The sequence below is a fragment of the Gracilinanus agilis genome, chromosome 5, assembly GCF_016433145.1.
Source record: "Gracilinanus agilis isolate LMUSP501 chromosome 5, AgileGrace, whole genome shotgun sequence".
Lineage (NCBI taxonomy): Eukaryota > Metazoa > Chordata > Mammalia > Didelphimorphia > Didelphidae > Gracilinanus > Gracilinanus agilis.
Window position 1 is genome coordinate 191,964,327 of NC_058134.1, and position 14,361 is coordinate 191,978,687.

A 14,361-nucleotide genomic window follows, 5' to 3' on the forward strand; every position below is an offset into this window, starting at 1 on the left:
TGCATACTAAAAATGGAGAAAAGAAGACATGGGGATAATTTGATAGCTATTTCCATGTGCTGAAGGGACTATTGCATAGGATATAGATTAGGCTTGATGGGCTTGCCTCCAGGAGGCAGAACTTCAAACAATGGGTAGAAGTTGAAAAGAGGTAAATTTAGGCTTGATATCAAGAAAAAAAATTCCTAAAAACAGAGCTATTCAAAAGTTGAATGGGCGACCTTCAAAAGTAGAAGGTTCTTTTACATTGGAGCTTTACAGGCAAAGATTAGACCTCTTCTTGTCAAGTATATTATAGGGGGAATTCTTTTTCTGGTGTATGTTAGGTTAAGTGGTAGTGGTGGACTTCCTTTTCATCTCTGAAATTCTGATGTCTCCACGATGCCCTCATATAGTCACAAAAGCTGCCTCTCATGTCTGGAATTTTCTTCTCATTTCTGCCTTTCAAAACCTTTATTAAGGCTCAACTCAGTTGGAAACATTTTCATTAAGCTTCCCCTGATCCCCTCACCCAATAGTTTGTTCTTCAAATACTTCTAAAATCATCTTTCTCATCTCTCCATTTCCTTCATTTTCAATATTCAGGGTGTCTTTTAAAGCATAAAATTACACTAAATCTTTTGTAAAATTTAAACACTGTATAAATACACACAAATAATATATATATATATACATAAAGAGACATTTATAGATATCATACATATATGTAAAGACATATACATGTTTGTATATTTTAAATATGTGTGTGTAAAAGTAGGCAATTATATGTATAATATTAACAGCGTAACCCCCTAACAAATTGAAAGCTCCTCATGGGACAAAGACTGTTTGATTTCATTTTAGCATTTCTGGCACCTAAAATAATGTCTTGAAATAAGGAGCTTTATTAAAGTTATACTGAATTGAATTAAATAGACAAATATTGTAAGTGTGTTAGTAATGTAAAATTGAGGTGAAAGGATTCATTTCTGTTTACAACGCCTTATTTAATTAATATGACTGTTTTAGAGGTCTCACTACTTCTAATTTATAAGATCACACATCTATGATGAAGTAAATTCTATCTTCCCTCAAGCAAAGTATATAATCCTTATTTTGGCTTCTTTCTCTATAATGACTAAATTGAAAATTCTTCAAAGCTGTAATTCAAAGCCATAGGTGACCTTAAAGAAGTGATTTTATATATACTACCTTTTATTTTAAGGTAACTTTTCAAATGTGGACCATACATTCCATTATGTTTAGCTGTCAAGCTCTGCCTTCATTTGCATTTCTTCCCACTACTATAATTTTGAGAACTGGCAGGTGACCAAAGAGGAAAAAACGTGCATCTACCATCTAGAGTGCAATGTAGGCTTTTTTTATTATAATTAAATGGCATAGATATTCATGATTAGATCAAGGTCAGAGGAGCAGAACATCAGAGCCAAGGATTTCAAAGTACAGAGAATAGAAAAACTGCTTTCTTAAAGCGTGAATATATATGTATATATGCACTTACATGTATGTCTGTCTATACATATGTATACTTACACATATGTTTACAAATAGCTTTAATAGTTATTATTTCTAGATAAAACATTTATTTCTCAATTAAAAATTCAAAATAGTTCATTTGTTTTATTTCTTTTAAAAGATGTATAGCTAGTCTATCCACTGTACAAATGTAGTAGATATATCAAGTTATTGTTCATTGCCCCCATTGATGAAGATTTTGTTATGGCATTAATAACAAAGTCTCTTTCTATAAAGTGCAAGAACACTCATTGCCTTCCAATGAGAAAATCATTGTTCTTGGATTAATAATATTTCCTCATTCACGGTATAAATTATTCCATGGATAAATTCTTTGCTCATTTATTAATGATGAACCCTCAATAAGATACAAAATTCCCTTGATAAGAATAACTCCTTAATAAAGCATAAATCCCTTTGCTTCTCCTTACTCTCCCTTACCCCACTGACCTGGAATTGTAGATGATTGATCAGTTCATGACCAGATCATGTGTCTTGCCTATACCCTAAGATTTGGTTTTAAGATTGAAAGCAAAGAAAAAGGTAGCAGAGATGAGCTCCCAAGAGCTTAGAGGTTACATAGAAAAGAGATGTTCGTGTATGTAATTTATCTGGTTTGCTGAAGGGAAGCCTGGCCATCCACACCATGTCCACCCTCCCCTTCAAGAGGACCATTTGCATGAGAGAATCATGGGGACAATGGAACCACATCTCCTCTCTCAGGAACAGAGAGCACTACATAACTCAGAGATGGAAGAGAATAGAATCAGTAAGTAAGAATTCCTTATATCAGAGGAACTCATACAAGTAACTGGTATATTGACAAAGGAATTCCTGGACCAGCAGAGTTGCTCTTAGCCCCAGCAAGAACTAGATATAGAGTACCAAAAGAAAGAACTATTAAGTAGAAAAAAATACATCTGGGCTTTTCCCTTCACTGATACTATGAGTTATTAAAACTATTAGTTAGCTTCTAACAAGGTTGACTTTTCTCCTTTTGGTGGTGCAAATTCGTAGTGATACTGTAAGTCAAGAGGACTATATAGTTACCTGAATAGGTAGGGCTCACCATAGAGGTGGATGTCGTGACTCTTTAATAATTACAGATCTTTTTCCCTCATAAAGAGAAACCTACCCAAAAGAGTACTATAAGTTTGTAACACTGTATAGGTCTCTGAAGAAGTGGGACTAAATAGAAAGGAAAAGAGAATTAGTCTTAATCAGTTATAAGCTTAAATCTCTAGTGGATTTTTGTCAGAATAAATAAAATCCACCCTATATTTTATATTTTGGTTGCCTGAGTACATGAAAGAGAACTGATGGTCTTTTCCCTTTTTGCAGAGATTTAGACATCAGCCAATTTTTACAATAGCCAAGAGAGACCCTATGTAGAATGTAGTACAGAGAGAGGGGGTCATGACAGTTTTTTTCAAGCTTTGGCTGAGTTCTGAAATCAGTTAGGAGTTTAGAATCTTGAGGAAGAGAGGGCAGTTGGTTTGGGAATCTCGTGGAGAGAGAGTCAGACCAGCTGAGCTGCTTCCTTGCCTATCTGAAGAATTGAAATTTAGCCTAGTTTTGGAATATTTATTTAAGAAATTGTTAGTTTAGATAAACCCTTTGTATCTCCATACCCTACCTCATTTCCTACTTCCTTCCCTTACCTTGAATGTCTGTGGAGTGAATAAGGAGAGTAAATTAGAGAGTAGTTCAAATCTGTGAGGGGGTTAACTATAATTTGGCAGTATCTTATCTAGAAAAGTTAATTAGTCATCATTTATTCCCTTTAGACATCAAGAGCACCTTGAGAGCTGAGCTAAGGCAGGACCTTGCTCAGACTCCATCTCTGCCTCCCTTCCCCCACCTGAGGTTTCTTTAAACAACTGTTAGGGCTTCTTCAATCCACTTTTCCTGACAAATCAACCTTATAAGATAATAAACCCTTTTGTGTTTCAACAGACCTATTAGTTACTTTGTCAGTTAATTAGTAAGAGGGGGAAGAAGAGGGAAAGAACCAATATATACTCTGGGCTTGAAGGGAAGCTGGTTATCCATCCTGAAGGAAGGTGTAACTTCAAAACAAGTCCCTTCCTGTGAAATTAACTAAAGCCTGTAGTTAATTTCAGTTCAGTCTATTTCCCTCAGTTTGTCTTTAGTCTAAGTCCTAGTCTAATAAGCCCTGCTGTTCTTTGCCTGTTTAGATTAATTCCTCCTCTCCCTGAAAATCTTTGTTACCTTTAGTGCTATACTCCCTGACTTCAGCCCATATTATATCCTGAATCTCCCTATTCCAGCCTACCTATAACCCATATTACTTTCCTAGCAAGTCCCCGACAACCTCCCTTCAAATCTCCTTTACCACACACCTTTCCTCAAAATTATCCCCATTACATCAAGCACAAAAATATAATGTATAATGTTTGTATGAGGATTCTCTAAGGTTCAACATGACCTGTACGAACTCGGTCTTATTTCTGTACCAAAGGTTATGAACATCTCAATATAAATGTCCTTATCTTGATTAAATTCTTAATTCTAGGTTTGTTCACATTTTCATTTCTTTTCCTAGTGCAGAAAATCATTTAGGATTCTAATAATTTAACTGAGTACTTTTCTGATGACTAAATAATGTTTCTTTATTATACTTGTGTCTCTTAGTATCTAATAGTTTTATTACAATAAGATCTTTTGATATTCAGTTTCAGATAATGGATTTAAGGTAGTCTAGCTCTTACATTAGAATGGAGACTGTAGGAGATAAGGAAGTAATTTATTTCATGGGATGTGGAACAGCAGTTTTTTGAAGTAGCTTCCTTTAACCTGACATAAGTTTCTTCCCAGACAACTTCTTTCAGCTTCCCTAGTGGCTTCCTTAATGATGTTTCCTCACCTCACAAAATCTGATTGGCCCTTATCTTTTTGGGACCCAGCCTCAATGATCTCCAGCTGGAAATGCATCTTGTCTGTCAGTCAGAGTATATCAATGTACATCAGGCCACTTGCATAGTCTTGGGCACCCAAGTCAGAGAGCCACAGATAGAGTAAATATTTACCTGATTTTGATAGATTAGGGTATGTTCTTTTTCCTTCTCCCCACCCTCCATTTCTGAGAAACTATCCTTTATGGTGCTAATATTACACTTACTATCTCTGTCTCTCTCTCTCTCTCTCTCTCTCTCTCTCTCTCTCTCTCTCTCTCTCTCTCTCTCTCTCTCTTTGTTCGGTCTCATTATTCTCAGTTCCTTTTCCATAATACCTCTAAGTAGGTGTCATTCTCTTTTGCTAATGTTATTTTGCATACCCTAATTTTCTATCCCAATCCTAATGCTAGTTTTTCCTTTCCTTAGTTTTCTATGTTTCTTCAAATTCAACAAATAAAAATTCCTACTACATACAAAGCACTGAGCAAGACAAGAGATATAAAAACAAAACTGAAACAATCATTGTAGTTTTACAAACTGTTATTGAGGCAGTGTTACAGAGTCTTTGGGAGAGAAGGGGACACCATTCTTAGCATTGCTAGAATCCTTTTTTAACAGCAGCAACAGTAACTGTCAAGTAAGGCCCAGCTGGCACTAATTGGGAAAAATAGTAGATTCAGCTCTGAGGCTATCTTCCAACCCTACTGTGTGTACTTGGCTAGGGGGAAGAGTTGTAGGAAAAACTTCAGCCCAGCCCCAGCATCCACAGAAGGAGGTAGATGTCACAGAAGGGTGCATGATGTTACAAGATACAAATAGCCCAAGATATAGTAAGTGCTGGGATGGATCAAGAGATGAGAGGATTTGGGTTATCAGTGACTCCACTACTCAGCCAGTGCCAGGGGGTGAAAATAATATCAAAAGCAGAGATAATGGTATCTAGTTACAGATATAAAAGTTACCAGTAGTAGCAATTGAATTGGCTTACCAATACAGTAAAAGACGCACTTAGAAACCTGTTCATCTGCTAAACAGTATGGAAAAACTAGAAATCTCCAGCAGGAATTATGTTTGGACCAACATTTAATAAAATATACTAAAATAAACTCTAAATGACTTAGATATAAAATGTCATGTGCTATCCAAAATGGAGAAGAAATTACCTTCCAGATCTATGAATAGAGGAAGAATTAGTGACCAAACAAGAAATAAAGAGAATCATGGAGCATAGAATAAACAATTTTATTTCATAATTCTTAAACTAAACCAATTTAAAGCAATGCAGCTAATATCAGAAAAAGAAATAAACAGGAGGATTTTTTTACAACAGATTCCTTTGATAAAGGTGATTATATACAGGTTTAAAAGGAATGGATTTAAACTCAAAGTCAGATACTAAGAACCATTTCCCAATAGATAAACTGTCAAAGAACATGAGCAGGATGTTTTCAAAGGGGAAATGCAAGCTATGAACAACATTTAAAAATATTTTAAATTACTCACAGATAAATGCAAATTATAACAACTTTACAGTTCTTTCTCATACATGAATCAGAGTGGCAAGAATGGCCCCAAAATGGCAAATATTGGAGAAGCTATGGGAAACACCAGACACATGACAGTTTTGGTGGAGCCATGAATTGGTATTACCATTCTGAAAAACAATCTAGAATTATGCCTAAAATTTTACTAAATCATGCAGATCCTTTGTGCAGTCCTTCTGACAACTAGACATATACTTCAAAAAGAACCCCCCCAAAAAGAAGAAAAGGGCCTATATGTCCCTAAATATTTATAGCAATTTATATCATAGTTTCTCCAAACTGGAAATTAAGGGGATGTCTGTCTATTGAAGAATAGCTAAACAAATTGTAATGTAGTTATATAATAGAATATTATTATGCCACAAAAAAATCTAATTATCTTACACTTTATCATGGCTATATATCACTCCACTGATATGTCCATTTCAGTATGACAAGAGAATGTAAAGGCCCAAACTGTTAAAAAAAAATATATTAGAGCTGTGGGAGAATCAGATCAGTGCTGGCACAGTTATTCATTAATTCCTTCATTCAATGACCAAGTATTTTGAGCATTGACACTAAGCATGATACATAAGAATAAATGTTTAAAAATAAAAAATAAAAAATTTCAATCCTCTTAGTCCTATACGTTTCAGATGCAACTTTTGTGTTACTAGTTATCAATCTGTTCCATGATTTTTTGCTAAAACATAACAAATTGTAAAATATATTAGTTTCATTATAGAGCAGGTCCTTTCCAGTAATAAGGACAGATATATCCCTATAATTTGCCTCAGAGGTTTGGTTTATCTGTTTAAAGATGGTTCTGACTCACTGGTCCAATTAGTTCCTGAGACTCTCCCTTGAGACTGTCAACCTTAGGTAAAATACAAAAGTAGGTCTGGTGATAACAAATCCTTCTCCTTTCAGGAATTCTCCTGAAACACCTCCCCACCAACTAAACATACTTCACAGAGGCCACCAAAAAGGCATCACTATAATCATTCTTGGTCATTACCAATTTGGGCCAGATTTGATTCAGTGACTTGGAGGTGAAAGGCTCCATATCCAATTACCAGGCCTCCATGCTTCCCCAATTAATCAAAGGTTGACATAATAGATCCATTACAATGCTTAAGGAAAAGACCTGATCAAATCAAATCACTTTACAGCTGCAAAGAGAAATATTAATAAATATTCTTCATTCAAACTTCATGACTAAATAGTCCATGGCACTTTAAAAATGAGCTGTGCAAAACACATTTTTTCCTAAATGTTGGTCTATTTTACATTACAGAAAATTGAACTTAATAATAATGATGATGACAATCATGATTATACTTTGAATTTGTATAGCACCTTTCTAAATTACTCAAAGTCCTTTCTACATTCCTACTTATCCTGGAAATGTCCATGCCAGGTACTTATATAATTTATTGGTTGAGTTTCAGTGATCAGAATCTAATTAGGCAAGTAAAGTTCCCCCAAAACCACAGTGATCAAGATTACATAGGCAAAATAATTATAGAACAAAGTTATTTTTTACCTCTTCTTTATATCAGGAAGTCTAAAATATTCTAACAAATGTGTAGTACGGTATTAAAGCATACATGACAATGCACCAATCATTACTGATATTTAAAATCAGAAAACAATCAGATACAGCTGAAGAAAACTAAATCAAACTAATCTCATGAAAATTTTTGGTGATATATATATATATATGTGTATATATATACATATATATACACATATATATATGTATATATATGTGTGTGTATATATATATTTCTTCAAAATTTACAATTATTTCCAAAATTCAAAGAAAAAGACAAAGAAAGATAATTTATCTTAGACTTACATTAATGCATAAAGGGATCTTCTATGTCCCTATCTGATAAGAAAGTAGTGGGGAAAAGATCAAAGGAGCTGAGTTCAAATCCTATACCTTCTATTTACTATTCCCTTGTTGATAGGCAATTCATTTAATTTCTCTGAGACCTCACTTATTCCTCTTCAAAATGAGGCAGTTAAACTAAAAGACCTCTGAGTTCCTTTTCAGCTCTAAATCTATGATCCCATATAAAGGAAAAACCCAATCTTATTACCATAATTGCTTAAGGAATGACTATCTTTCAAAAATTTAATACATTAGATAACGTAAGTGCTTGATATTCTGAGATCTTTAACTTGCTACCTTAATTTGTCTCCTCTTTGTCATCTTTCCTTTCTTTTTAAACTAATTTCCCTTGATCTTATCTTTTCCTTTATTACAATGGTTTCAAAAACCACCTTTTATCAGGGACCAAGATTATGAGCCTGGAGAAGTCCAAAGCTTCTCCTTTTGAGTTTAACCCTTTGGGAACTAGCACCTCAAGAATCTTATTGTACTTAATGAGTGCAATGCTGAGCTTCTTGACTGACAATGAGAAGAGAATAAACTTCTCAAGGAACTCAGGGAGGTATAACGAAAAGAACCCTGGATCTGAAGGAGGAGAGCTTGGTTTGTTGTCTCACCTTTCTGGACCTCATTTCCTCACCAGTAAAATGTTATAAAATAGTGATCTCATTTTTTGTAATAATACGTGATATCTCTTATTATTTGCAGGTGGCTCCCTATTGACAATTTTTGGTGTGTTTTTTAATTCACTGAAAATGCACTGTCTGAAATATAACCATCTTGGCCCCAAAGTGACTAGCTGGTTAGATTGGGCGAAGGAAAACAATGGTGGCTGGTACAGCGAACTTCAGGTGGAAAACACAAAATCATTCTTCAGGATTTTTCCTCTCTTTGCTTTTCAGCTTTTATATCGAATATGCATTATGCAGGTGAGGAACTTTACAAAAGGTGGTTACATTTTTTTACTGATCTTGTAGTTTGTTTGATGTCAACATCACCCTACATACCCGATATTGCATTAGGATGTCCCATCATTCAAGAGCTGTACTCTGGGCCAAAATATCATAGATTTAGAATGAGAAGGGGTCTTGAAGTCATCTAGTCCAATCTTCTCACTTTAACGAGGAAGAAACTGAGACCAAGAGAGGTCAAGTGATATCACCTGAAAAAACGAATTCTTTATTCCTTTTTTAATTTAACAGACCTGGAGGTCCTCTTACCATAGAGACGTGTAGGGATTAACCAGCCCACAGGGACAGGAAATAGACACCATAGAGACAGGAAGTAGAAACCATAGAGACAGGAAGTAGAAACCACAGAGACAGGAATGAGGAACCAAAGAGACAGGAAGTGAGGTAATAAAGAGACTAGCATGAATTGGTCAGACTGTCAGTTGCTGACAGGGCTGGCAGTTGTGGGGAAGTTACGAGTTGGTTGTTGGGGGTTGGTTGCTGGTAGAGTGTGTTGAGTTGGTGGTTGGTGTTTAGTTGCTGGAATATAAAAGTGGGCCTAAGCTTACTGAAAGGGCTTTTTAGGTTTTGGGTTTGGGGCTTTTGGTTTGAGCTGTTTTGTTTTTTTTCTTGAACTTTTTAGAAGGTGGCTGGTCTTCATTGACACCCCTAATTGGGGTTGGATTAAGCACTGATTGTGTCAGTTTTGATTGGGCTGAATTGGGTTGGAACTTTGCAAGGTGGTTGTTATTAGTGGTAGTTATAGGCAGTTATAGGTAGCTATAGGCAGTTTTAGGTAGTAATTATAGATAGTTATAGGTACCTCTTTCCTATATTTCTCTCCTTTACTATATTCTTTTACTATCTCTGTTTTAATTAAACTAATTTGTTAATTGTTAAAAGCTGCTAAAAGTTTTCTTTTCTCTGGCTTAAAGGGATAATATTAATTTACAACTCTACTATATTCTCATTAAAACTTAAATTATTAAAAGCTGTTCCCTTATTTTGTCAAAACTCCTATTTTAACCCTTATACACCAAAGTCACACAGTTAAGCAGCAGAGTTGAGATTCCAATTAAGGAACTCAAACTCTAAATCCAAAGTTATTTCTACTGATTGACTCTGTCTTCTTTGAATTTGTTTTTTTAAGTTCTGAGATTCAAGTGATGGAGCTCAGATAAAAATTCAACTCCCTTTGCTTCAAACCCAGGGAATTTTATGTTGAACTGTACTGTCTTCGTTAAGTATTTTAAATCCCACCTCTGCCATTTCCTACAAATGTGACCTAAAAAATAACTTTGCAGCTTTGGGATTTGGTTTTCTCATTTGTAAAATGAGTCGATTGAACTGGATGATTTCTAAAATCTCCTCGAGCTCTAAGTCCTATGATACTATGCATTCCTCCTATCAGTGCCAGATTATGATTTCATAAGTAGAATAGGTGTAATAGGTTAAAACATAATCATAACTGGATAGAATTTTTGCTAGGAGACTCTCAGCATGAAGTACTTTGCTCATTTATACCTGAGAGTAATTCTCAATGGGTGTTCAATATAAGCAATCCTCTAATGAGGCATGAGATTAATTCCACATGGAAAATTTAAACCTATAGGCAATTACAAAACCTCTCTTTAACCAAAAGTTTCTTCCTTTCCCCCTGACAGTCCTTAAGAGGTACTAACAAATAGTAATGTTTTTCTTTTTAGAAAAATAAATTTGTATTGCTAAATCTGTTTTACATTAAAAAAGTAAAATGACATATACAGTGCTCTCTATCCATAGTTCTCCACATCTGCAATGGGAAGTACCTTCTCATTTTTCTTCTTTGGGACTTGACATGGTCATTATATTTTATGTGGGGGGGGGGGGTTCATTCTCTATTGTTTGATTATTCTTTCCATTTATACTATAGTGATCATTATATATATATATATATATAAAATATTCTTTTTTCCTGATTTTGCTTATTTCATCTATACAGATGTCTTCCCATAGTTTCCTGTAATGATCCTGTTCATTATTTCTTATAACTCAATAATATTCAGTTATATATACATACCATAATGTGTTCATTCATTTCCCTAACTGATGAACATCAATTTTGTTTCTTGCCCTTTGCTACCTCAAAAATATTGCTATGATCATTTTGATGTGTATGGGCCCTTTATTTTTGTAGGGTTTTTTGGTACATTTCTAATAGTTGAATCTCTAGGTCAAAAGATTTGGACATTTTATCACTCTTCACTTAATTCTAGAATAGATGGAATAATTTATATCATCCCAATGATGAATGTGTGTGCCTATCTTTCCACAACTCCTTCAGCATTGAGTACTTTTATCTTTCCTGGTCATTTCTGCTAATTTTCTGAGTATGAAGTGAAACCTCAGAGTCATTTTGATTTGCATTTCTTTCATTATTAGTGATGATTATTAATAGTTTACAGGAAATCAGATTATCAAAAAATGAATTAAACAATAAAATTAAATTAATAAATAGATAAATGAAGAGTAAAATTTTATTGACTTTTCAGTGATAGCTTTAATATGGCCATTGCAAAAGGAGAATAAATCACTGAATGAGTGTGAATCTTTGAGTGAAATTGAAGGTTTATGTGCTCCAACTTGGAAAGCAAAGGTAAGCAAAAGAGTTGTGCTCTTGAACATTAATTTCTTTCAGTTCTAATTCCTATAATCCAACTCTACCTTTACACCCTTTTAAATATAAGAAAGATAAAACTAAGAAATATGAAAGTGTATTTTTGGCAAAACCAGGACTAAAACTCATATCTCATAATCCCATTTCCAAGCTCCTTCCCCATCAAAGTATGTTTAAATAGTTTGTAAACCCAATAATTATTATGATAAACTGGTTTGTGAGAGAATCAAGTAAATGGAATTTGCTTTTCTCATTAAGCTACAACTGCCAAAATGATTCAGCACAATTTAATGGGTCAAAAAAAAGGCTTTATATGAGGAATCTCATCCATGCAAAACAATATCCCTGTAAAAAAAAGTTTTAAAATATGGAAGTCTAGAGGATTAAAGAGCCTGAAGGCTAGAAATATGTTTGGATTCTATTCCTCCCTCTACTGCCCAACAATAATCTGAAAGGAATTTGAGGAAATAATTAGTATATATCATCCTCATTTTTCAAATAATGAGGCCCAAAGAAGTTGGATAATTTAACAGAAGAAGAAAATTTCAGAAGGAACCTCAGTGACTATCTCAGCCAAATTCTGTTCAAAAAGAAATTCCTTCTTTAATAACAAAGGGCCATCTTACTTCTGCCTAAAAATCTATAATAAAAGAAATCACTTGATTTCTCAAAGAATACCATTCCCCTTTGGGGAGTTCTAATTGTTACGAAGTTTTTCATAACATCATTCTTCAATTTCTACCCATTCTCCCAGGTCTGCTCTTCTTTGGCCCAAACAAACAAAATGAATTTTATCTTCCATGTGACAACTTTTCAGATAAATGAACATAGCTATCTCCCATAAGTAGACACACACATCATTCTTATCTTCTCCCAGCTAAATGTCCCCTGTTTGTTCAACCAGTCCTTCCATAAAATTGAATCAAGATCCTTCACTATCTTGGTTGTTGTCTTCTGGACTTTTCCATTTTATTGATGTCCTTCTTAAGATATAGTGCCAAAACACTAGGCACAATATTCCAAATGTGGTCATACCAGGACAGAGTAACTTTCATCTCCTTATTCCTGAAAGCTATCATTCTCTTGACAAAACCAGAATGCTAGAGGGTTTTTTGGTTTACTTGTTTTTATTTTTGTCTTTGGTTTGTTTTTATTCTTTGACTACCATTATATACGGTTGCTGCTTCATGTTGAATTTGGAGTCCATTGAGGTCCCTCAGATTTTTCAGACAAAATATATGCTTCCACCCTACTGGACTTGCAAAGTTGATTTACTGAACCCAAACATCAGACTTTATGTCTTCCTTAGGTTCATTCTAAGTCTCATTAGATTTATTCTAATCTCCTAACTTTTTAAAATCCTTATTCTGTCAATTCAGCATATGGACTATCCCTCCTTGCTTTCTATCATCTGTAAATCTGATAATCAAAACATCCATAAAAATTTATGAAATCCTTGATGAAAATGTTAACACAAAGCCAAACACAGATTTTAGAGCCTTTCACTGGATACTTCCTATGACTTTGGCAACTAGCTAACTAGCAACTGCCCTTTGAGTCAAGCATTGAGTCAAGTACCCAACTTATTTAATTTTATCAACACCAAGTCAGTATTGCTTCATTTTCCCATACAAAAAGTGAGATATTTTCAAATTATTTGCTAAAATATAGGTAAACTACTTACAGCATTCTTCTAATGAACCATTTTAATGACTATATCATAAAAGTAAATAAGATTAGCATTTTATAATTTACCCAGGGTAACACCACTACTAAATGCAAAGTTCATACTACAAGCCAGGTTTCTTGACTTTTAGTTCAACATTCTTTTGTTGTTCTAGTTAGTACCCAGAATCGAAGTGGCAAAGGTGATATTAAACAATGGTTTTCAATCTTGATGTAGTTAATATTGGGAAGGTAGGTGACGCATTGAACAGAGCACCAAATGTGGAGTCAGGAAGACTGAATTCAAATCCAGCCTCAGACACTTCCTAGCTATGTCACCTTGGGAAAGTCACTTAACCCTATTTGCTTCAGTTTCCTTATCTGTAAAATGAGCTGAAGAAATAAATGGCAAAAGACTAGTATCTTTGCCAAGAAGATCTCAAAAGGAGTGATGAAGAGTCAGACATGGCTAAAAAAAGTGAACAAAACAAATTATTGGATGATTTTTTGGTCTGAATTAAGTTCTCTTGCCTAAATTCTGTATGCCATAAGTTAAAATGAATTTTATGAGAATTTTTGAAGATTTGCCTATGATTATCCATTTAACTAAAGATGTGCAGGAATGTTAACTATCTAAGCCAGGAAGTCACTAATTAATAATAATATTAAGGCAGATATAACCTGGGTTCTCAAATGTTTTGAGATGGGAAGGCAAGCTCCTTCATGTTCTATAACACTGGAATGGCTTCAAGTATTATCCTAACAAAGGTCTATGTCTTCTTTCTGAAGACCAGCCTAGGAAAATGGAAATGCTATTTACCAATAAGGGGGGTCACTTGGTAAAATATTCTTTGACTTTGGCAATCAATGAAACAAATAAAAAAATTTAAATTGGCCTTCAGATCTTCGAGTGCAAAGGATGCTAAGAATCATGCAGTTGCAAAAAATCTACAAATATTTATTTGTTTGTTGGTAGTATAAACTTGAACTCTTTGTCCAGTGAAAAATGAGTGGACATCCTACTAGTAGAACGGTATCAATATTAGGGAGAGTGGGAAGGTTATTGTAAACACCAAATAACATCATTTTAAAAACAAGTTTATTATAGTTTAACAAATAGGAAATGTACACGTGGAAGTCATTTCTGAATTAGCTGTTTTTATATAGTCAGATCATTGACTTGTTAAGGAAAAATTCAAAATTAACATTCTATTTGAAGAAAAAATCTGAA

At 34.2% G+C, this 14,361-nt stretch overlaps 1 protein-coding gene across 1 annotated transcript in view; it reads left to right on the forward strand.

Annotated features, from left to right (window-relative positions):
- Positions 1-14,361, forward strand: part of SLC15A5 (solute carrier family 15 member 5) — a 132,938-nt gene that overhangs the window by 45,548 nt on the left and 73,029 nt on the right. Inside the window, exon 4 of the mRNA XM_044679073.1 lies at positions 8,568-8,788. Within this exon, the coding sequence (XP_044535008.1) occupies positions 8,568-8,788 (221 nt within the window). The remainder of the gene's footprint in view (positions 1-8,567; positions 8,789-14,361) is intronic.